This window comes from Taudactylus pleione, unplaced genomic scaffold, assembly GCF_031769625.1.
Source record: "Taudactylus pleione unplaced genomic scaffold, aTauple2 ptg000400l, whole genome shotgun sequence".
NCBI lineage: Eukaryota > Metazoa > Chordata > Amphibia > Anura > Myobatrachidae > Taudactylus > Taudactylus pleione.
Window position 1 is genome coordinate 5,812,520 of NW_028284802.1, and position 25,264 is coordinate 5,837,783.

Sequence of the window (25,264 nt, forward strand, 5' to 3'; positions counted from 1 at the left end):
CCCTTGGAGATGATGCCAATCCCAAGCGCTACTGAAGTCAGCCAATCCGCTGATGTGAGGCATGACCCGGGTCATAGTAAGCAAGAACTAGCAATATATCAATGCTCAATATTTGTGATTTCTCTAGCAGCTGGAATGAAAAAAAAAAAAAAGGACGAAAACACCCAAATTGTAATAACATACTGCTACCTGCTTCTGTAGTATAAATAGCTGGTCTCAGTTTCCTCCCTATGCATACAACACATGCATCCACAAAATGATGTATTGACTGTATATAAAATCAATCCATAAACATATCATTAGATAGTACCATACAAAGTAAAATAATCAATACCTAAAATTGATGCACAGAAAAATGGACTGCCTACATTCATGGGGGACTGAAATGTATGAGCTTGTAACATCTAACATTACCATCAGTGGTCCTGAGTTGGAACAAGTCCAAAAGTGGACGCACCCCCCAATAATTTGCAGACTGTACATGCACCACACCATGCATACACACCTACACGGAGGATACAAGTGGCCAGTGCGCTCCGTGTGTGCCCAGATCTAGCCGTCTGTGAAATGGGCGTAATCTTGCAAACGCAGGGGGAAGATAGGTCTCGTGGGAGTGAATCCTGAATTCCTTGCTAGTATGCGGAGGTTGTACAGAGAAGACACATACGTTACTGACAGATCTTTTGCACCCAGAATGGGTCTGGTGCAAGTGCCGATACGAATAACGACGGATGCTGAAGCATATGGAAACGCAGTGGGCGGTGCCACCATACACATGAATCCGTAAAGATACTTGCATTAGCATAAGGAAGTAGTGCGCATGCGTCCCGATGTCTCCCGGACGCAGAGAGATGCCGTTTTGGTGGGTGTTTCTGGGAGGTAACAGGGGCTGGCTAGCCAGATGTGGGCGTGCCACGGGAAGCCTATCAAAAGACGCCCACTTTCACCTTAGTAACATACGTCATCTCCAGGAAGTGCATGAAACAATTGGTAACATCGGACCCATACGCAGCACTTGTGGCTGACCATACCCTACCGCAAGCACTGCGAGTGCTGCAGTGTGTAATTCAGCCAAGACGCACAGACACGCCTGCGTTCGCACCACCACACCCCCCCGTTTCCATCGACCTCCCCCTGTCACCAGCCACAAACGGCTCGTCCTGTCACACATTCTAGTGAGGCGTCTGTGTACAGGATGCGAACGCTTCATGATCACATGGACTAGTTCGCGCACTTGTACACATGCGCATATTGCAAACATCGGCTGGCTACGTGCGAAGGTAGCCTAGCAAACGGATCTGAATCAGGACCATAGGTCCCTAAATGTGAATATACGTGTCAAGCAGAGCCCTTGTAACAAGGCATTGGGAGGCACAGGTATAGGGTTATATAGGTGTTAAGTTCTTTTTTCTCTATCATATTCTGTCCCTACTCTGCACCTGCCTCCATTTAATCTACATAAAACCCCTTGTGAGAAAACCCAGTGCAGGAAAGCATGCATAATGTCAATAGTTAATATACTGTAAAACAGTCTTGTGTTCACAAACAGTATTATTTGTTTTTTTATTATTAAGCTGTTTATTTGCACAAAATAATTTAGCAAGCATCCAGTGTATCACTTAGCATGCCAGTCTGTTTATATCTCACATCCCTGAGGTAAATATACCAAGCGGTAAATTTACTAAGATGGGAGTTCTATTTAGGAAGTGATGTTGCCCATAGCAACCAATCAGATTCTACTTCTCATTTATCTAGCACCTTCTAGAAGATAATACCTGGAATCTGATTGGTTGCTATGGACAGCATTGCTTCTTAATAGAACTCCCATCTTAGTAAATTTACCTCCAATAGTCACATTCTCTGACCTCTGATCCAACCCACAGTAGTAACCGGAGCGCTCTCGTCACCTACTCGCAGAGGAGGCAGCCATTTTGTTGACGATCAATATTCATGATAATGCCGCAATTCACAAGGAACTACCAGCCTCATGTGTCCGCGATGTTAGTATCTCCAAGTGCATCGATAGACCGATTAGTTCAGCCCACAAAATGGCTGCTTCTACTTTAACAACAACAGGTACACTTTACAGGAACATTTTCCCCAAAGCCTTGCTGATCTGCGCCTGCTCGTTCTTCTCCTTTTCGCGCACTTTCACGATTTCCCTTCTTGCATCCTTGTTACCCAGATCCAGCTTCAACAAGTTCTCAAAATCTCCCCTCGCACCCTTCCAGTCCGACATGCCAGCTCGGGCCACCCCCCTCCGGTACAGTGCCTTCAAGTGGGCTGGCTCCTTGTCCAGTACTCGTGTGCACCTCTCCTCCGCTTCCCGTAACCGTCCCCTCTTGAGGTCACAAGCGGCCAAGTTGGATAGAAGAGCCACTTTTTCTTCTTCGGCTTCCCTGGGGGTACACACCAGAAATCTGAGTGCTCTGGCATATCGTCTCTCTGCCCCCTCGATGTTTCCATCCCTGAACGCTTCCCCGCCCTTCTCCCGGTCTCTTGTAGCCCTCCTGATCTTCTCACTTGTGTCTAGCTCCCAAGCTTCTTTCCCATTTTCAAAACTTGACATGCGCAAGAGGAACTGAAACCCAGCTGCACTGTCCACGTGGCAGACTTCTCCAGGAAGCATGTTCTCTAGACATTGGTCAACTAAGCGGTCCCGCCCAGCGTCACCTTCCCCCAGCTCTACTTCAAACCAAGTGCCGGCAGGATATCCAATGTCTGCCGAGGAGCATAACTGAGCTGGAGGGTCACTGAGAGGTTCCAGAAAGATCATGCACCTAGCACATTCTTTGGGTTTGTCCACCCCAGATCCTGGCTCTAAAGTGGTCTTGGTGAAACTCCCATCGGGGCATTGCCATGATCTACCGCCTGGTGAGGTCCAGGGACCGTCCATTGCTGCTCAGGATTTTAGGGGGAAGACAAGCCAGTTGTTCTGAAAGGGATAGGAAAGAGATAACTTAGAACCATGTAAGCTACATACTTCACCCTCAACATTCACCTAAAATAAAACACAAATCACTATGGGGGGGATTAATCTAATCTTGGAGAGAGATAAAATACCAACCAACCAGCAACTGTCACTTTACAGGCTGTATTTGGAGGACAGAAGTTGATTGGTTGGCACATTATCTCTCTCCAAGGCATAGCACAGACCCCTATGTTTTTTTCAGTCTTAAAATCAGTCCTTCTTGGATCTGTTGTAGATCTGTATGGGGGTTGGGTACGGGATGCCAGCATCCCGACAGGGTTAGCATATTGACACTTGTTGATCGGTATACTAACCCTCCCTCCCCGGTTGCGTGACCCTAGTGCCTAAACCTAACCTTACCCTCCCCGCACCCTAAACCTAACCCTCCCCCTAGTGCCTAACCTCTAAACCTAACTTTAACCCTGCTACATACCTTCGGTATCCCGGCGGTCGGGATGCCGGTGCCGTGATTGTGACCAGCGCCGGTAATGTAAGCATCGGCATGCCAAACGTATGTGCTGTATGGATATACTTGATTACTGTTATTTCTTAAATGCAAAGGAAAATGGGTAATAATTGATTATCGAAGTTTTCACCCTTTTGCTAATACACCTACAGGCCACTATTAACAATCATGTGTTTATGACATTAGCCACATTGTAACACACACAAATTATAAATAAATCCAAGTAGGCCTAGAAATGAGTATTAGAGAACTTGTGCTCTGTGCTAAAACATTAAACATTTAAAATTTACATTTTGGGAGACCATAAATATTTTGTGTTGATCCCAAATCTTTATTATGACCATTGTATAATATCATCCGCACAGTATATTAATAAATATGAAGTGCTTTATGAAGCTTAAAGCTGTATATAGTACATTGTGATAATTTATACTGTAAATTAAAGTCGTCATTGGTGCAAGTGTCCATAACGCAGGACAGGGAAAAACTGGGAAGGTGATTTGGATGGAGGACAGAGGTAATCAGCAGGGAGGCAAGGTGATAAAAAACTATTTATAATGTGTGCCAGTGCAATAACAAAAAATATAGTTCTCAGATTGTGTAATCATTATCTCCAAATACTATATATACACACATATATACACACATACACATTTATGGCTATATCATTTTGCAGCCACAAACATATGCCAGGTAAATCTCAGCCAGGACTTCAGAATGATATGCCAGTTACCGGACAATGATCAAGAATATACATTTAAGGAAAGAAAAATGCCTTACCTTCTCCTAACAGCAGTCGGGGTGCATGGTGAGCTGCAGATCTATAGTTAGGACAGAATACAGAATGTGTCAGTATATTCCTACAACTAACAACATTATTTCTGATTATTTCCCAGTGACACTTTGCAATGCTGAAATCAGACAGTCAGTACTGTGTCAGTACAGCTCCAGAGCCTAGCATTAATTGCATGCCGGGACTTGTAGTTTGCTAAGGGCTAAAAGCATATGCAAGTCAGGGAATAAGACTACAATGGCCAGCATGCTTTGCACAGATACCGGCGCGTGCTCACTATCTGTGGACGGTAGGGAATGACGTTGGACAGTAACTGATGACGTCAGGATACAGAAACTGAAGGGGATTTAGCCGTAACCATCTGGGTGTACCTACCCAGGAAGTGCAGCAGTGGTGGGAGCTGGGAGGACAAAGATGGCTGCTGGGGGAGGGAGGGGTTCCATCTCCATATATGCTTTCCTTAGAGCCCCTGGTCCTGCCCCCTGCACTGCATAGTGCTTGTGTAACCAGGGAGTGGTGCTGATCACAACACGCAGAGACAGCAAGAGACATATACACATAAAGAGAGAGAGACGCACAAGAGATGGTGTGATTGATAATCAGTGGTGAGTATAACAGGGATTCATCTTTATTTCAGCTGGGAAATGGGGTGAATAGGGGGTCCCAGAAAATGCATGGTGTGCACAGTGCCTGGCATGGGTGAATCGGTGGGTTCTCCGCAGATTGTGAAGCCATGAATTGTAAAGTATGTCTAATCAGGGTGTACTGGAGAGCTCAATATTGTAATATATAAAGTGGGAAAAGCAGATGACTAATGTAATTCTGTGAAAAGTAAACAAGCTTGCAGGTGTGTCTGGAGGAAACGGTAGAGAAATGCTCTGCAGCTTTCTTGCCAAGTGAGGACCAAATGGAGCAATGCTCTGCAGGCTGTCTTGCTAAGTGGCGGACAGTGGAGAGCTGCTTAGCTGGTTGTCTGCCATTTTGTTGGGGGGCCAGTGGGGAGGTGTTCTGCTGGATGACTCACCAAGTGACTATCAAGGGAGAAACGCTCTGCCATTGGCTGCGTGATAATTGCACATTACCAAACGAGTTTTATTGAATACTCTATCTTCTTTGTTTAGCTTGCCGCTATGTGGCTCGCAAGATTGCAGGATCCGGGCATGAGGAAGGCAAGGAGGAGAACGGAGCAGCCATCGGCTCGGGGATGCCATCGTGTGCCCTGCGCAAAGGTAGCTTGTAGTGGATTTAATATGAAGTCTTCATTCTAGCACCCTGCACTTGTCACAACCCGTGCAGTTCCTCTTTCCTGCCTGGGGCGTCGCTCTCCGCTCTGGTGCTTCTAGCACACGCCGGTCTGTATTTCAGAAGTTTGTTTCATAAGCTAATTGTGCTAAGAGCACCACAGCAGAGCGAGACACCCCAGGCAGGAAAGAGGAACGAGTTGTGACAGGTGCAGAGTGCTAGAATGAACACTAATACAAATGTGTGTGTGTGTGTAGACCCGGTGACATAATGCATAGATTATACACTGTCACATCACCCTCATACAGCACATAGCAAGAGACTGTCCCGTCATTACCGGAGCTGTGTCCTGTGTACACAGGGTGGATGCTGCCTGCAGGTAGGATCCGCTCTGTGCATAGGACATGGGAGCACAAAGCCAAATTAAGTTTGAGGGTTAGGGTGACGTGACCTGGCCCGACCCCCCAGGAACCCCAGATCACCAGGAAAGTCACTTCTGTCTCACTAATGCATCAGTCAAGCACCCTCCTGGAGTCAGCGCCATTTCACTGCCCACACAGATCTTATTTGAAAGAAGATGGTGGACAAGCTGCCCACTGCCGCCAGGATTAGAACTGAAGCATTAATCCTGGAACCCTAACTGTAAAAAATAAATAACGTTATCGCTAACCATGGGTCCGAGAGACCCAACCTATTTAGACCCTCAATGGTCAGACACTACTCAATTTAATATTTATTCTAATAATGTACACGTTTTAGAACTCGAGGGAAGTAGCCACAGAGAGGTAATACAACAATATCCTAGACAGTCGGCACACAACATTGCACGGTGAGCCAAGCACATAGGCATTTCACATAGACGTCGAGGGACAAAAAACACATCTTTGGCGAGGTTGAAGTCCTTGGGTAGGTTGTGCTGGAACCGGTTTTACTTGAAGGACACTCTGCAATAACACCCGGGTCTCATGAGGCAAAGTTGGTTGCTCCAAACGGTGGTCCAACCAAGGCCATTCTCAAAGCTCTGGGGACCTGCTGAAACGATTTCTGCTTGGCTGAAGAAATGTCATCAAAGACTTCAGACCTCTAAGAGTTCTGCCACCTGGGGAATACCATACTTTACATGGACATAATGCATAAGGATATCCTGGGGAGCTCCGTCCGGGGTATTCTTATCCTTCAGGAGGCAGTATATACAGTATAACAATCCTGCACCAAACATCCTTGAGGACGGTCCTGCATGTCCTGAAGAATTATCTGCTGCATACACAGGAGGAAGTAGAGGTTTCCTGAGCCTCACCTGCCTGGGATGTTGGGGGGTACATGCTGCCTGAATTCCCCCTTGGTGGTATAAAGGCAGAAAACATCCCATTCTCACACTGGAATTAATCAGGTTAGGTCAACGTGGGACATTGCCTTGCACTTTGCCCGAGTTTAATGTGGCTTATATTATGTTATTTTTACTATTTATGCTAATCTATATATGCCTTTAACCACAGCTCCACAACGAGCTCAGACATTGCATGTTTTTTTTTAATGTCTTTACTTTAGTTTTCCCCTCCCTGTTGTCTTTGTCTTCTCTTTCTGGGTCTCCATGTCTCTCCTCCCCGGCTTTCTCTGTATCTTTTTTTCCCCCCTCCATCTACAGTACCTCACGGCAGGGCTCCCGCAGAGGCTGTTATGTTTGGCAACCTGGGCAGTAATATCGGAGGGTGCGCACTGTGCATGTTAGGTCTGATGTGCACGATCACGCTGATGTAATTATTATCAGCACCTAGAGGTAAATTTACTAAGATTTGAGTTTGGTTGAGATTGCAACCTCGATTGGTGAGTTTAGGCATTTTTTTCAACTTGCAGACTTCCTAAAGACAAACTCGGGGGAGATTTCTCTCTTTTAACTGTAATACTCGGGGGAGATTGCAAACTCGAATAAACTCGCCATCGGCCAAACTCGGAAGTACTTTTCATGAAAAAGATACAACTCTGGAATTTACTAATAAATGAGATCATAATCTCGGGTGTAATTGTAACAAACTCGCAGCTAAATTGAACTGTCAAATAGACCACCTCCTGATCTGCGAGTTTGGCAGAAACATACACCGATCAGTGTGATTTGTGTATGTTTCTTCATGGACACACTATCTAAAGGGTTAATATAAAAAAAAAAAAAAGTAATGTAGGGTCCGCCCCCTCCGAATAAGCATAACCAGCACCGGGCTGCTCAGCCAGTCCTGGTTCCTAAAAAAAAAATGGGGGAGAAAACGAGTAAGGTTACCGCGTATTTTAGGAACCAGCACTGGGCTGCTGAGCCTGTCCTGGTTTTAAAAATAGAGGGGGGAAATTGCGTAGGGGCTCCCCTATTTTTAAAACCAGCAGTGTACTCCGGCCGGGGTGTAATGCCACAGCCAGGGGACTCTATCACAGGGTCTCCCCGGCCAAAGCATTATCACACCAAGCCAGTCAGCCCAAGCCGGTGACCCCCCCCAAATAAAGTGGTCCTCCCTCTCCCAAGCTGCCCAGGCTGTGGCTGAAGCCTGGGGCTCTTCCCTGCACCCCTGGAGCGGTGGGTACAAGGGTAATAGTGTTATTGTTTTTTTACCGTGGAACTACAGATGCCAGCATGCCTGCCCTTTGGCACTTGTGGAACTACATGTGCCAGCAGACGGCCGGCACCCGTACCCCCACAGTAAAAAAAAAAAAAAGTTAAAAAAAAACAAGACACACACACCATAGTAAGACAACACATAGACGGCTACAGTTTGCTGTGCTTAGGACTTACCGGGGATGCTACGGAGACCAGTGGAGGTGAGTATAGGCTCTTTGTTCACAGGTACTCCCATTGGATTTCTCCTGGAGAAGAGGACAGATCACCTGGCAGCAGGTAAGTATGCGTGAGTGTGGGTAAGTATGCGTGAGTGTGGTAGGTGCAGGGCCGGTTCTAGACATTGTGGAGCTCGGGGCAAAAGTTCCCAGTTGCGCAGCCCCGCCACCCAGTTGGATGCCACCCGGTTGGAAAAAAATTCTGGGGAGAACACTGCATTATGCCACATGCAGTAATGCCCTGTATAATACATTGTGCCATACACAGTAATTACCTTTTACAATACATTATCCCCAATTCAAATTACACCACACAGTAGTCCCTTATTCATGTTATGACACACAGTGGTGCCCCTTTTACACAATGCCCAAATTAGTGTCCCTTATACACAATGCTCACAGTAGTAGTGCCCCTTATACAATGCCCACAGCAGTTGTGCCCCTTACACAATGCCCCCAGTAGTAGTGTCCCCATTGGTAATGCCCACAGTAGTAATGCCCCCTATTAGTGCCCCCAGTAATGCCATCTATAGTAGTGGTGCCCCCATTGGTAATAACCCCAATAGTAGTGTCCCCAGTGGTAAGGCCCCCTATAGTATTGCCCCCAGTAGTAGTGTCCCCAGTGGTAATGCCCCCCATTAGTAATGCCCCCTATAGTAGTGCCCACAGTAGTAGTGGCCCTCTATAGTAGTGCTCCCCAGTAGTAATGCCCCTTATAGTCACACCCACTATAGTAATCCCCCTTATAGTCACGCCCCCATTAGTAGTACCCCCAGTAGTAATGCACCCGTTAGTAGTACCCCCAGTAGTAATACCCCTATAGTCATGCCCACAGTGCCGGTGCTTCTGAAATATACAAACAAACACAATACTTACCTTAAGCCCGCTCCTGCGTCCGCTGCCGTCCGGTCCGACCGTGGCTCCACCACGGATCTATGGGAGAGACGTCATGACATCCCTCCCATAGTGCTCTCTGCTAGAAGCCGGAGCTTAGGAGTGAGCTCTGGCTGCCGCTGCAGGGAGGGAGCCGGGTGCCCGGTGGTAGCAAATCTCAGTGGGCGCCCGGCAAATGGAGCCTTCCTGCGGCGGCTAGCAGGGGAGGGGACCGGTGCAGTTTTTATTTTTTCCTTAGGGACTCAGTGGCGCCCTCTAAGGGCCGGCGCTCCGAGCGACGGCCCTGTTAGCCCGCCCCTAGAACCGTCACTGGGTGGGTGTATGTAATAAACTTATATTTTCTACGGTGTGTGTGTACTGTGACTTTTTTTTCCAGTGGGAGTACGGGTGCCGGCTGCCTGCTGGCACTTCAAGTTCCACAAGTGCCAAAGGGCAGGCATGCTGGCACCTCTAGTTTCACTGTACAAAACAATAGTTTCTATTTCTTGACACTACTATTGCCCACCGTACCCACAGCCCTGGGGTGCCGGAAATAGCCTTGGGCTTCAGACTAAGCCTGGGGTACTCGGGAGAGGGGGGCCCCTACCTCCCCTGAGATTCCCGGCTTGGGCTAACCGGCTTGGGGTGTTAATGCTTTGACCGGGCAGACCCGGTGGTAGGGTCCCCTAGCTGTGGCATTACACCCTGGTTGGATTTGGGTCCAGTGCTGTTTTTCATAATAGGGGAACCCCTACACATTTTTTTTCCCCCATATTTTTTGGAACTAAGACTGGCTGGTTATGCATTTTTTTTCTTTGAGGGGTGGAAATTTTTGCTAAGAGAAGACGCTGCAAACTCAGGTGAGAAATCTCATAAAAAAATTGCAACTCTGGTGAGTAATCTCGATCTGCTTCACCATCGGCCAACTCGATCTTAGTAGATTTTACCACAATTTGCCCGATGCCGACGATTCGTGATGACAAATCGTGTAAAATATGCCCAAATCGTGAGTTTCCACTCACGATGGACGATGTGCGTCCACGCATGGCATACATCGCATCTTCAGATCTGCCGTGCTGTAGGGCAGATTTGCCAATCTCCGTCACGATGCACTGGAACAGTTAGGAGGCACGATAGAGCGTTTGTCACATTGGACAGTTTTTAACACCAAATCGTGCACACGACTGCCGGGGAGCTGCTGGGGAGAGTTCAAGGGGAAATCGGACACATCGTCGGATTGTGAGCACATCGCCAAGTGTGTAGGCACCTTTAGTAAATTTAACCCATAATGGGGCAGATGTATGAAGCTCTGGAAAGTGATAAAGTGCAGAGTGATAAACGACCAACCAATCAGCTCACTACTGTCATGTTACAGGCTGTGTTTGAAAAATGAGAGGTGGGAGCGGATTGGTTGGTCATTTATCACTCTGCACTTTATCACTTTCCACAGCTTCACACATCTGCCCCAATGTTATATATGCAACATGTTCAGAGCATTGATGACCACTAGGGGTCAGTGTTGCGAAACATTGTCATATTAAAAATTCATTACTATGCAAGGTGTCAAACTTGAGAAACATACTTAGTTTTACAGAACAGAGTATAATTTATTAAAAAAATTCAATGGATGGAGAAGGGAACATTTTCGGGGCATTTCTCGGCTTTGGAAGCTTGGGATTTGGTCTGTTTCCATACTTCTAATGAGACAAAACACTTCCCACAGTGCCAGGTTTAATAAAAAAATAAAAAACAGATACATATGCTTTTATATGCTAAGGTTTATGTGTGGAACCGATTTATATACATAATTTCTGCTCTTGCATATTGAATTTTTATTCTTTAAGTACGTTATAATGCAAGTATGGTTTTATTATTTCATTACTAGAATGTTTGTAATTGTTTTTTTATATATAATAAAAAATTTCAGCAATTTAAAAAAACAAAACAGGCATTGTTCCCCACCTGTAAAAAACAAACGGGCATTGTTCTCTTTCCTGTAGCAGTGGCCCCCTGAACGCATATGGGGCCAGTTGGGGATTTGGTGAGAGGCATATTGCTGGTTATTTATTTCATTACACATTGCAGCATCTGTGACTTGAGCTAAGGTAACCATTGATCACTTAAGTCTCCAGAGTACATTTGGATGTGTGTGTTTCTGCCTGCAGCTGACCGTCACCTCTGCACAAATCACTGATAAACTCCTTTACAGCAGCAATCCCATGACTTTTTGTTTTACCAGTCCCTGAAGAAGGCTATTAGAAGAACCTTAGTAATTACCATTTTCCTGGATTGTTGTGGCTTATATTCAGACTGCAGATAATCTCTTCTCTATACATATAAAAAAATGTCCATGGTTTAGGGATCTGCCTGTTTGTTCCGGCTAATCTCTTGAACCACTGGACGGATTTTGATGGGGTTTTCACTATTGTCTCAAGGTCGAGGAAGGTGTATAAACCATTCAGGTGTGACAAAAGGGAGCGGAGCAGTGATTATTTTAGTGAAGCAAGTGACAGAAAAAAAAATCTTGCACCAAGCTGCTGTATAGGAGCTGGCCAGGGTGCTGAAACAGCATGAAAGCAGCTGACACTGAAGGAATGATTCGGAGATGGACGGATTTGCACAGCCGCACACAAGTGGATGTGTAAATCTGTCCATCTAAGATGCAAATGCAGAAGGAGATGTCAGACACCGCCTTTCTGCATTTGCGATCCCAACACTGCGACCAAGGCCCACCTCCTACTCAGGGGCAGATCCAAAGGGGGAGGGGGCGATCGTTCCTTACCCCCGTAACACTTCTCCTCTGCTCACTACCATTGGCTGCTGTATAACCACGCAGCGGTACATCAGGCAGGGGGAGAGAGAGAGGGGAGACTGCTGCTACTCTGCAGAAATTATTAATAGTGTAAATTGTGCTTGCCTGTCAACCTTAGGCTGTTATGTGCTGGTGGTGGCAGGGATGTGCAAGAGATGCCGTCGACCAAGGTGCGGGGTCCTGGGGGCGACAGTCCCTACATTCTGGAATGGCACCCTGCGCCCAGCTTTACACTTACCACTTCTGTTGGCCCCTTCACCTCTCGTAACATCATGCTGTCGGGGCTCGGCCAGCACAGGGCGGCAGGGGGCCTTTCTCCGCCGCTGGGTAGTGGACAAGGTTGCACTTTTTTTTTATCCACATATTTTATGATTGGCAGCTGCCAGCTCTGGTTTTACCTCATTGACCTTAAGTTTGATTTGTCCTGGACGACCAACCTATGGCACCCAGTTTGGGAACCACTGCCATAGTAGTAAGTTAGTAACTGGTTTTAATTAAATCTGTCCCCTACCCATTGAACAGCAAGGCTAGCAGTGATGTGTACCTCAGAGGGGCCCGTGTGGTGGTGGCGGCTGGGCAGCCTTTAGCGTGACCATGTCGGATGCCCCTTTTCATCATATCGTGTGTCAGCTGGCCAAGTTTTTGGGTTTATCTCCACGCAGCCTCTCTTCTCCTGGCTGAAGCAGCTCTACGTACATTAGCCAACATGAACCTGTCAATTTACTAGCCAACCGTGACATAATGGAAGCACTTCATGGCTAACATTAAAGAGGCATTTCTTATTGGTGAACTGAGATCCTGGGACATCACTGCCCTCGTCTATGAATCGGCCAGGCCACGCAGTATATTGTTTGCACAGCGCAAATTTTTCCGATGTAATATTAATGGAAAATAGAAGTTTTACTTGCCCATTAAAGATTTGCGTTGGCATAAGCTGGGACATTTGGGAGGCCTGTGTATGCGGAAATCACCTGTGTGACCGCTACGTAGAAGTAGGTGATTTCCTTTTCCAATGGTCGCCCTTGATTATATAATAGAGAGTGTTAGGGGACAAGGCAGCAGCGCTGTGTGACTGGGGGATATGGTGCCTCACGCTGACAGAGCCGCTGTTCCCAGTACAACTCCCCAGATGGTTTTGCCATTTCTTGGCTGAATTAGGAAAACATTTGTTTCACTCCTAATAACCAGGGAGCCTCTAATCCGTAACAAAGGCTGTAATTGCTGTATCATGTGTATACGTTACTTTCTGCCTCTCAGAAGCTGGGGATAAAACAAGGCACCGCACTGGTTATATACATGCAGACCCGCCGTTATACAGAGACCTCTTCATATAGTCATTAGAGAAATACATGTTCTGTCATATTTTTGTATTGAGGACCCTCTGTTCCTCTTGTGCCCTCTGTAATTTTCCAACATTTACCAAGTTTAATTTTTTGTGTGTAAATAATTTCCCCTATAAAAAATACAAAAGAGCTTGGAAAAGCCAAGTATACAGTATATTTGTCAAATAATGCTGGACACTAGCGGCCTGATTCTGCACTTCTGATCGCAGATTCACGATTCTCGGGAATCTGCGCAGGACCCGTTCTGCTCATGTGCAGAACGAGTCCTGTGTGATCGCACGCAGACCCCCGTATGCCTCTGACTGATTGACAGGCAGAGGTGGGTGAGGGGGCGGAAACAATCTGCGTTCCTGGAAACGGGAGCATGTCACCTCCGTTTTCCGGGAGTGGCAAAGCCAGGATCTGCGTCCATTGACGCAGATTCCTGGCCCCAATTGCCTTTTAACCTGCGTAAGCTAAGGCGTACTCGGCTGGTTGGCACCGTCCAACATTGTGACCGATGGTCACGATGGTGATCCCAGGCTGCCGCCTCAGTCGCAGAGCTGGTATCGCAGATGCAGCAGGGGATATTGGACACCTCCTGCTGCATTTGCATTGTAGCAAGGACGGAATTGCAAAGCGTACACACTTGCCAATGCCGGCAACGGCGGTGGCCATGCTGCATCCGGCAGCATGGCCCGCGCTAACGATGCCACCCGTCAGAAATGCTTGCAGGTCCGACGGGCGTTGTCACTGACGACACGCGGGACATAGCGGGAACACACTGCCCGATATGTTGTCCGATCCGGCCGATTTGAACGGCATATGGTCTAGTGTGTACCCAGCATTAGTAAAGTTGACGAGACCCCGTCCACATTGGGCCTATTGATGTGTATGGTAGAGACGACACTTTGGAAACCATTCCTGAGTACATGACCTTTCCTGGTTGCAAACGGCGTCCCGTGAAAGCGGTACAGTAATAATCTCCTCATTAGTCTGTGTTAAATGCGCCCTATTCATCAAGCCTATTGCACTGAGTGTAACGGGGACCTCCCTGGCTCACTGCTCATTATCGCCAGGTAATAAGTACTGGCTGCCCATTGGGTTTTCATGGAGATTGCCCTGACTTTGCCTACTGTGTAACATCCATCTTTTCTGTGCTAGAGAGACCCTTTTGTTTTATTGGTGATTCATTTAGTTTTTTGGGGGGTTTTTGTTTTTAGTCCTTAGAATTTTTTTGTATCAAGCATAAGCTGTAGGAGAGCGCCCCTCTACTCTGTTTCTCTATTCAGGTATTCAGGATCTCTTCGCAGGAATGCATGCAGAGAGTGACTTTTATCCACATATGAAGTGATCCTGAAGACTTGTACTGCTAGGGAAGCATGAAAACTAGCTTTTGAGAAATGCTGATCTGCAGTCCAGGTAATAGTGAAGTCCAGGCAGGCAGCGTGCAGCCATTTATGATAGTACGCCCCCCCCCCCGCAGTGTGTATACTTGGGGTGATGATTCCCCCGATACAGTGAGGCTGGCAATCTTTTGCCGAGCGCTTAAGACCTGTGTGTTCTCCGAATGTCAGCTCTCCGACCACAAACCGGACATCTGCATTGTGTTTGGTAACATTGAGAAATTAGGAGGAGTTTTCTGTGTAGGTTACATTACATTTGCATGAATCATTATACATTAGTTTATTACAGTTTTGTTTGTTGGACTTTTAATGTATCGATTACATCAGTCGCTATGGGCACCACTATCATTTCTACACAGCTACCTGCGGAACATATAATACACAGCTCATTTTATACATACAGTACTACACCTCCCCCCTCCAGCATAGATACAGTACATGACCCCCTCCACAGTATATGTTTGCATCAGTGAGTATATATACATTGCATGCAGGATCCATGTCTGTAGTACTACGTGCTAGATCATGTCAGTGCTATATGTATAAATAATTGCTATATGTTTATTTATTTCCGTTTCAGGATGTAAGAAAGATCAGGCAGTAAAATCTCAGCCTCCGGCCCTATTCACGCCGCTAACCTCCGACACCCCAGGAGAGTCTCCGAATTCACCTGCGGCCTCGTCACGTGACCCTGTGCCCTATTAATAGCACCCCCTCTCAGTGGGGAAACTGGAGAAGAGGATGTAGGCTTTGTGAGGTCACTTTCCCCAGATACAGGGGCAGCGCAGTAGCAGAATGATCCTCCTCCCAGCAGCCTCTGAGGAAAGAGGTTGGGAGGAGGTGAGAGAGGCCGCTGCTGTGTTTCTGAATAAAGATCTGTAAAGTGAATTCTGTATGTGGGAGTGTAATTATGTGCCGTACATAGTGTATGTATGTGTGTATGATCCGCCTGACTGCTAAAATTGTGCGGTGACTTTTCTATTCTACATTTCCGTGCCAGCCTTCAGATTGGCATGGGGCGTACAAAAGCATTTAGCAGTATTATACAGAAGTAGTAGATACTCCAATTGTTATTAAGCCTCATGAAGTACATTTATTTAATACTGTCCTCCAGAACATCAGCTTCCACAGGAATCTATTGATCAGCTGCCCACCGCATGCTGCCATATTTCTCAAAGTGTCTCTCCCACAAGGCACTGACAGGAACTGAATAAATGTTAAAATGCCTCACGGTGTGATTTTGGTTGGTTTATGTGTCTCACTGATTATAAAAACAATCAGGTTCTATTTAATTCAGTAACCAACCCCTTCCCTTATTTACCTATAAATCAGTCATAAATGCTACTACCTGTCATGTTATAAGATGCCATTCCATAATAGATTGAGGGTTTGGGGTCAATTTACTAAGATGGGAGTTCTATTTAAGTAGTGATGTTGCCCATAGCAACCAATCAGATTGTACTTCTCATTTCTATAGCACCTTCTAGAAGATAAAACCTGGAATCTGATTAGTTGCTATGGGCAACATCACTTATTAATAGAACTCCTTTCTTAGTAAATTTACCTCTTTAGCTGTGTTTTATCCCCATTTCCGTTCCATCTGTAACCAGTTCTGGAACCTCTATAGTTCAACAAGAAGGAAAATAGAGAATAAATCCCACTTCTAGTAAATGAACATCATTAGACCGTTCTTGTTTAAAAGAAGTGCAGTTTTATTTATTCTATAAGCTACATGGAGGCTGGGTCTGTACTTGCCCGAAAATACAACTTTCTGCATAATTGTGCAGGATATGGAGTTGCCATGGAAACCAGCCATTGGTTCCTATAGCGTGAAGAGGAATGTTGTGACAAGCATTCGCTCCCCTCCATCGGTTGGCACAGTGTGTGGAGCCAGAAGCTAAAGGGAGGGTGGATATTTGGAGTTGTAGTAGTTTCATGACCAGATTGTTAATGGCACTCTAATTACTATCACATAGAAATGTATTCATGTTCTCTGGCGAATTAGAGCCAGGTAAGATTCTGAATGGCTGTAATCAGCCACAGAGCCTGAACAATGTACATGTCAGTAATTACAGAAGTAGTCCCGTTCTCTTCCCATAGACTCCCCAGCCGCCTGCCTGTACTGGTTTGTTCCCCCTGGACCTGGCTGCTCATCTGAGAACCAATTCTGCAAATGGAGATGGTGATCCAGGTCCCTCGGCAGATTTACATGTCTGACCCGAGACATCTCTTTCCAAATGCGATCTGACATTGCCAACAGTGATAGAAGCTGGCATACTAGCTACACATAAATACATTCAACGTCGCTGCTGGTCTTGTAAAACACACACACACACAGCTGCAACTATTTACAATTTATTTAGATGAGTGTCAAATATTGCGGCTTCGAAAGGGGCTTTAGTTCTAAGCTCTAAAGTTAGTGATCACTTTTTCAAAGGGTTCTTTAATATAAAAATGACAGGACACTGCAGTACCTCTAATACACCCCTCTGCGTGAATAATAATGTTTTTAAATGAGTTTAGATAGTAAAATATATATACATTTTTCATGTAAGAGACTGGTTTAATGGTGTGGGACAGGTATGGTGAGGTGCTGTATTGATGGGAAATGGGTGTAATGATGTGGGACATGTATGGTGAGGTGCTGTATTGATGGGAAATGGGTGTAATGATGTGGGACATGCATGGTGAGGTGTAGTGATGGGAAATGGGTGTAATGATGTGGGACATGTATGGTGAGGTGTAGTGATGGGAAATGGGTGTAATGATGTGGGACAGGTATGGTGAGGTGATGGGAAATGGGTGTAATGATGTGGGACAGGTATGGTGAGGTGATGGGAAATGGGTGTAATGATGTGGGATATGTATGGTGAGGTGATGGGAAATGGGTGTAATCATGTGGGACAGGTATGGTGAGGTGTAGTGATGGGAAATGGGTGTAATGATGTGGGACATGTATGGTGAGGTGATGGGAAATGGGTGTAATGGTGTGGGACATGCATGGTGAGGTGTAGTGATGGGAAATGGGTGTAATGGTGTGGGACAGGTATGGTGAGGTGCTGTATCGATGGGAAATGGGTGTAATGATGTGGGACATGTATGGTGAGGTGATGGGAAATGGGTGTAATGATGTGGGACAGGTATGGTGAGGTGTAGTGATGGGAAATGGGTGTAATGATGTGGGACATGTATGGTGAGGTGATGGGAAATGGGTGTAATCATGTGGGACAGGTATGGTGAGGTGTAGTGATATGGGTGTAATCATGTGGGACAGGTATGGTGAGGTGTAGTGATGGGAAATGGGTGTAATGATGTGGGACATGTATGGTGAGGTGATGGGAAATGGGTGTAATGGTGTGGGACATGCATGGTGAGGTGTAGTGATGGGAAATGGGTGTAATGGTGTGGGACAGGTATGGTGAGGTGCTGTATCGATGGGAAATGGGTGTAATGATGTGGGACATGTATGGTGAGGTGATGGGAAATGGGTGTAATGATGTGGGACAGGTATGGTGAGGTGTAGTGATGGGAAATGGGTGTAATGATGTGGGACAGGTATGGTGAGGTATTGTAGTCATGGGAAATGGGTGTAATGATGTGGGACATGTGTGGTGATGGGAAATGGGTGTAATGATGTGGGACATGTATGGTGAGGTGTAGTGATGGGAAATGGGTGTAATGATGTGGGACATGTATGGTGAGGTGATGTGTTAGTGGGAAATGGGTGTAATGATGTGGGACAGGTATGGTGAGGTGATGGGAAATGGGTGTAATGATGTGGGACAGGTATGGTGAGGTGTAGTGATGGGAAATGGGTGTAATGATGTGGGACCGGTATGGTGAGGTATTGTAGTCATGGGAAATGGGTGTAATGATGTGGGACATGTATGGTGAGGTGATGGGAAATGGGTGTAATGATGTGGGACATGTATGGTGAGGTGTAGTGATGGGAAATGGGTGTAATGATGTGGGACATGTATGGTGAGGTGATGGGAAATGGGTGTAATGATGTGGGACAGGTATGGTGAGGTGTAGTGATGGGAAATGGGTGTAATGATGTGGGACAGGTATGGTGAGGTGTAGTGATGGGAAATGGGTGTAATGATGTGGGACCGGTATGGTGAGGTATTGTAGTCATGGGAAATGGGTGTAATGATGTGGGACATGTATGGTGAGGTGATGGGAAATGGGTGTAATGATGTGGGACATGTATGGTGAGGTGTAGTGATGGGAAATGGGTGTAATGATGTGGGACATGTATGGTGAGGTGATGGGAAATGGGTGTAATGATGTGGGACAGGTATGGTGAGGTGTAGTGATGGGAAATGGGTGTAATGATGTGGGATATGTATGGTGAGGTGTTGTATCGATGGGAAATGGGTGTAATGATGTGGGACAGGTATGGTGAGGTGTTGTGATAGGAAATGGGTGTAATGATGTGGGACAGGTATGGTGAGGTGTAGTGATGGGAAATGGGTGTAATGAGGTGGGATATGTATGGTGAGGTGTTGTATCGATGGGAAATGGGTGTAATGATGTGGGACATGTATGGTGGGGTGTTCTGATAGGAAATGGGTGTAATGATGTAGGACATGTATGGTGAGGTGATGTAGTGATGGGAAATGGGTGTAATGATGTGGGATATGTGTGGTGAGGTGATGGGAAATGGGTGTAATGATGTGGGACATGTATGGTGAGGTGATGGGAAATGGGTGTAATGATGTGGGACATGTATGGTGAGGTGTTGTAGTGATGGGAAATGGGTGTAATGATGTAGGACATGTATGGTGAGGTGATGTAGTGATGGGAAATGGGTGTAAAGATGTGGGACAGGTATGGTGAGGTGTAGTGATGGGAAATGGGTGTAATGATGTGGGATATGTATGGTGAGGTGTTGTATCGATGGGAAATGGGTGTAATGATGTGGGACAGGTATGGTGAGGTGTTGTGATAGGAAATGGGTGTAATGATGTGGGACAGGTATGGTGAGGTGTAGTGATGGGAAATGGGTGTAATGAGGTGGGATATGTATGGTGAGGTGTTGTATCGATGGGAAATGGGTGTAATGATGTGGGACATGTATGGTGGGGTGTTGTGATAGGAAATGGGTGTAATGATGTAGGACATGTATGGTGAGGTGATGTAGTGATGGGAAATGGGTGTAATGATGTGGGATATGTGTGGTGAGGTGATGGGAAATGGGTGTAATGATGTGGGACATGTATGGTGAGGTGATGGGAAATGGGTGTAATGATGTGGGACATGTATGGTGAGGTGTTGTAGTGATGGGAAATGGGTGTAATGATGTAGGACATGTATGGTGAGGTGATGTAGTGATGGGAAATGGGTGTAAAGATGTGGGACAGGTATGGTATGGTGAGGTGTAGTGATGGGAAATGGGTGTAATGATGTGGGACATGTATGGTGAGGTGATGGGAAATGGGTGTAATGATGTAGGACAGGTATGGTATGGTATGGTGAGGTGTAGTGATGGGAAATGGGTGTAATGATATGGGACATGTATGGTGAGGTGTAGTGATGGGAAATGGGTGTAATGATGTAGGACAGGTATGGTATGGTGAGGTGTAGTGATGGGAAATGGGTGTAATGATGTGGGACATGTATGGTGACGTGTAGTGATGGGAAATGGGTGTAATGATATGGGACATGTGAGGTGATGGGAAATGGGTGTAATGATGTGGGAAAGGTATGGTGAGGTGATGTATTGGTGGAAAATGGGTTTAATGATGTTGGTTGGGTACAGGATCTCGGCGGTAAGAATTCCAACAGAATTATATAAGTAACTGTAACGCTAACCCTGCCCTAACCCACCTTTCCTGCAGCCTAACCCTCTCCCTAGTGCCTAATCCTAATACTCACTGTTGGGATTCTGACCACCGGCATCCTGACTGTGGTGATGCTGACTACATGCTGCTGAGGTGTATTGTTGGGGAAATGGGTGTAATGATGTGAGACATGTATGGTGAGGTGATGGGAAATGGGTGTAATGATGTGAGACATGTATGGTGAGGTGATGTAGTGATGGGAAATGGGTGTAATGATGTGAGACATGTATGGTGAGGTGATGTAGTGATGGGAAATGGGTGTAATGATGTGGGATATGTATGGTAAGGTGATGTGAAGCGAAGGAAAAAACTATAAAGATATATAGTAGAGGGCGCTGTTAAGTGTTGTTTCTCCAAGCAGCTGCTATGGGGAAGGAGGTAGCCCCCAATAGAACAAGAGAGAAATTAGGATAGCAGCGTTACATAAATGTAATAAAATAAATTTAATACAATACACATTAAATATTGGACAAGAATATATACTCAGTACTGAGATAAAAATGAATAAATTCAACATAAAATGTTTAAAATTCATATGGCATACATAGGCATAAACTTGAAGAAACCATGTAGGCACTAGAAATAATAATAGGACCAATTGAATGGGCACCGTGGAATAAAGTCATAAATGGGTGTCAAAGTCCAGTGTTAGTATAGGTATATTACCCGTTCCAGATCACAACAGTGAGGGATATTTAATTAGCGATGGTCTTCATAGATGCTTTAGTCCAACGCAAACAGATGAAACCTCATGGTAACCGGATGCTGGGCAGTTTGCACGAGTGTCCCAATTCCAAACGGTGCTTCCAAGACAAAAAGTACTGGGTCCAAAGAAAATGATATGTGCCAAAAACCAGGGTAGATATCACCAACGCGTTTCACTGCACAAGGCAGCTTTTTCAAGGTCTTGAAAATCCTGGCGGGTGAAATGCTGACGCCGGAAGCCCGAAATACCAGTATCCCAACTGGGCAGGTATGTATACTAACCATCCCCTTCTCCCCCCCTAACCCTCCCCGGTGGGGTGCCTAACCCGAAGTCCTGCCTAAACCTAACACCCCCACGGCTAGCGCTAACCCTGTCCCCACTTACCTTCGTTGGGAAGCCGTCTGACGGGATTCCGCCGTCGGGCTAAAGATAAGCGTCGGTATTTAGACACCTATCTTTAGTACGAAGAGCCGTTTTCAGTTTGAGCCGAGCCGTGTTAAGTTAACGCGGTCCGGACTGAATGCCGACTTCGCCTGTTTGTAGGCGTTAAAGTATCACGTGTGTGCACGCTTTACCCCGTATTCATTTTGAAAGTACGCGTAAACGGCAAGCGGCGATACTGTAACAAGTGGAAAGTACTGTAATTTTTGAGGAAATCAGCCTGACACCCCCCAAATGATGCTCTGACATGGGGGTTCACTATGGTACCCCCTGATCTGGCTTGCTGAAGGTATTTGGTGTTTTTAAACGGGCTCAATAGCTGCTAAATAGCGTTTTTCTATACCTGATGCAGAATAGTATTTAGGAGTATTTTTTTTCCAGAAAATAACATCCCAGGAAATTTGGGGTACTTGAAAATGGGGGTCAGCATATTTAAAGTTGAAAAAGTGAAGTTGAAAAAATCGTAAAATCCACCTGGCGCAAACACCTGCAATAAAAAAAAACACTTGGGGCATACTTGGTGACCCCCACCCCCCCCCCCCCCCAGAGTCAAGTTCGCTAGTTTTTAACTTTGTACCCAAACATTTTTTTTTCGCCCCCTTTTTCAAAGTAAATTTTTGGGGTGTCCTTTAAGGTTTTTTTTTTATTTTTTTGACACAGATTACCTTTGGGGGACTGTCTGAAGGCTGCTCGGGGGTTCCCGAAATGTTGCACCCCAAAACCCCAATTCTGCACTTTTTTCCGCCTGCCATTCGTAGGCGATACTTTACTGCTTATTACATTGCATTAACTTAACGCCTAGGCGGAAAGTCTTTCAAAGTGAATACGGGGTAAAACCAAAACAGGCGATAATGACGTCATCGGCCGTAACTTAACGCTTCAAATTGAATACGGGCCTTAGTCGGGATTTCGGCACCGGGGTTCCGTCAGACAGCTTCCCGTGCGTCGGTATTCTAACTACATCCCCTGTGCAAAGTGTGTTCCATTTAACAAACTAATCGTTTTGCAGTTTGAGCTAAAAACAGCTCCATCTCAGGATGGCGTAACGACCGCTTCCCTGGTCTTTGGCATCAGTAATCTTCAGTAAGAATGTAACACTGCGCACGTGCATGCCCAGTATGGATTCCAGGTAGAGTGTTATTGTGCATGCACAGTATGGATTCCAGGTAGAGTGTTATTGTGCATGCACAGTATGGATTGCAGGTAGAGTGTTACTGTGCATGCACAGTATGGATTGCAGGTAGAGTGTTACTGTGCATGCCCAGTATGGATTGCAGGTAGAGTGTTACTGTGCATGCACAGTATGGATTGCAGGTAGAGTGTTACTGTGCATGCACAGTATGGATTGCAGGTAGAGTGTTACTGTGCATGCCCAGTATGGATTCCAGGTAGAGTGTTATTGTGCATGCACAGTATGGATTCCAGGTAGAGTGTTATTGTGCATGCACAGTATGGATTCCAGGTAGAGTGTTATTGTGCATGCACAGTATGGATTGCAAGTAGAGTGTTACTGTGCACGCACAGTATGGATTGCAGGTAGAGTGTTACTGTGCATGCACAGTATGGATTGCAGGTAGAGTGTTACTGTGCATGCACAGTATGGATTGCAGGTAGAGTGTTACTGTGCATGCCCAGTATGGATTCCAGGTAGAGTGTTATTGTGCATGCACAGTATGGATTCCAGGTAGAGTGTTATTGTGCATGCCCAGTATGGATTCCAGGTAGAGTGTTATTGTGCATGCCCAGTATGGATTCCAGGTAGAGTGTTATTGTGCATGCCCAGTATGGATTCCAGGTAGAGTGTTATTGTGCATGCACAGTATGGATTGCAGGTAGAGTGTCATTGTGCATGCACAGTATGGATTGCAGGTAGAGTGTCACTGTGCATGCACAGTATGGATTGCAGGTAGAGCGTTATTGTGCATGCACAGTATGGATTGCAGGTAGAGTGTTATTGTGCATGCACAGTATGGATTGCAGGTAGAGTGTCACTGTGCATGCACAGTATGGATTGCAGGTAGAGTGTCATTGTGCATGCACAGTATGGATTGCAGGTAGAGTGTTATTGTGCATGCACAGTATGGATTGCAGGTAGAGTGTCACTGTGCATGCACAGTATGGATTGCAGGTAGAGTGTCATTGTGCATGCAAAGTATGGATTGCAGGTAGAGTGTTACTGTGCATGCACAGTATGGATTGCAGGTAGAGTGTCATTGTGCATGCACAGTATGGATTGCAGGTAGAGTGTCATTGTGCATGCACAGTATGGATTGCAGGTAGAGTGTTATTGTGCATGCACAGTATGGATTGCAGGTAGAGTGTCATTGTGCATGCACAGTATGGATTGCAGGTAGAGTGTTACTGTGCATGCACAGTATGGATTGCAGGTAGAGTGTTACTGTGCATGCACAGTATGGATTGCAGGTAGAGTGTCATTGTGCATGCACAGTATGGATTGCAGGTAGAGTGTCACTGTGCATGCACAGTATGGATTGCAGGTAGAGTGTCACTGTGCATGCACAGTATGGATTGCAGGTAGAGTGTCACTGTGCATGCACAGTATGGATTGCAGGTAGAGTGTCACTGTGCATGCACAGTATGGATTGCAGGTAGAGTGTCACTGTGCATGCACAGTATGGATTGCAGGTAGAGTGTCATTGTGCATGCACAGTATGGATTGCAGGTAGAGTGTCATTGTGCATGCACAGTATGGATTGCAGGTAGAGTGTTATTGTGCATGCACAGTATGGATTGCAGGTAGAGTGTCATTGTGCATGCACAGTATGGATTGCAGGTAGAGTGTCACTGTGCATGCACAGTATGGATTGCAGGTAGAGTGTCACTGTGCATGCACAGTATGGATTGCAGGTAGAGTGTCACTGTGCATGCACAGTATGGATTGCAGGTAGAGTGTCACTGTGCATGCACAGTATGGATTGCAGGTAGAGTGTCACTGTGCATGCACAGTATGGATTGCAGGTAGAGTGTCACTGTGCATGCACAGTATGGATTGCAGGTAGAGTGTCACTGTGCATGCACAGTATGGATTGCAGGTAGAGTGTCACTGTGCATGCACAGTATGGATTGCAGGTAGAGTGTCACTGTGCATGCACAGTATGGATTGCAGGTAGAGTGTCATTGTGCATGCACAGTATGGATTGCAGGTAGAGTGTCATTGTGCATGCACAGTATGGATTGCAGGTAGAGTGTTATTGTGCATGCACAGTATGGATTGCAGGTAGAGTGTCATTGTGCATGCACAGTATGGATTGCAGGTAGAGTGTCATTGTGCATGCACAGTATGGATTGCAGGTAGAGTGTCATTGTGCATGCACAGTATGGATTGCAGGTAGAGTGTCATTGTGCATGCGCAGCCTTATCGGTTTGCGCATGCCCGGTATGGAGACAAAAGGCAAAAGTTCTCTGGGCAAGAGCAGCCTCTCCGGTCCGCACATGCGCAGTAATATATTAATTTTATGAATATATAAAAATTTTAGCCAGTTTTCGTAAACCGGCAAGTCACATGGATTATCTATTTTCATAAATACTGTAGCGTCAGTACAACATTC

The 25,264-nt window shown here is 46.0% G+C and overlaps 1 protein-coding gene and 1 long non-coding RNA gene across 4 annotated transcripts; one reads left to right on the plus strand and one right to left on the minus strand.

Annotated features, from left to right (window-relative positions):
* Nucleotides 1-1,798: 1,798 nt before the first annotated feature.
* FKBPL (FKBP prolyl isomerase like) lies at nucleotides 1,799-4,400 on the minus strand. 3 transcript variants are annotated; one of them, XM_088446686.1, is made up of 3 exons: nucleotides 4,218-4,400; nucleotides 3,405-3,489; nucleotides 1,799-2,935 (listed from the first exon to the last, which is right to left on the minus strand). In XM_088446686.1, exon 3 carries the CDS (start codon nucleotides 2,894-2,896, stop codon nucleotides 2,084-2,086), a length of 813 nt encoding a protein of 270 aa, XP_088302812.1. In that variant the 5' UTR covers nucleotides 2,897-2,935; nucleotides 3,405-3,489; nucleotides 4,218-4,400; the 3' UTR covers nucleotides 1,799-2,083. The 3 variants fall into 3 exon arrangements, with proteins under 3 accessions (XP_088302812.1, XP_088302811.1, XP_088302810.1); XM_088446685.1 differs by having other exon boundaries at nucleotides 3,405-3,519; XM_088446684.1 differs by lacking the exon at nucleotides 3,405-3,489.
* Nucleotides 4,401-4,702: 302 nt separating this feature from the next.
* Nucleotides 4,703-15,590, plus strand: LOC148506603 (uncharacterized). The gene is made up of 3 exons (XR_015869773.1): nucleotides 4,703-4,835; nucleotides 5,352-5,459; nucleotides 15,283-15,590. It is a non-coding gene; the product is annotated as an uncharacterized LOC148506603 (long non-coding RNA).
* The last annotated feature ends 9,674 nt before the right edge of the window (nucleotides 15,591-25,264 follow it).

Excerpts from the sequence above, each read along its gene's own strand:
- FKBPL (XM_088446684.1), bottom strand. The coding sequence starts at position 2,896 with ATGGACGGTCCCTGGACCTCACCAGGCGGTAGATCATGGCAATGCCCC.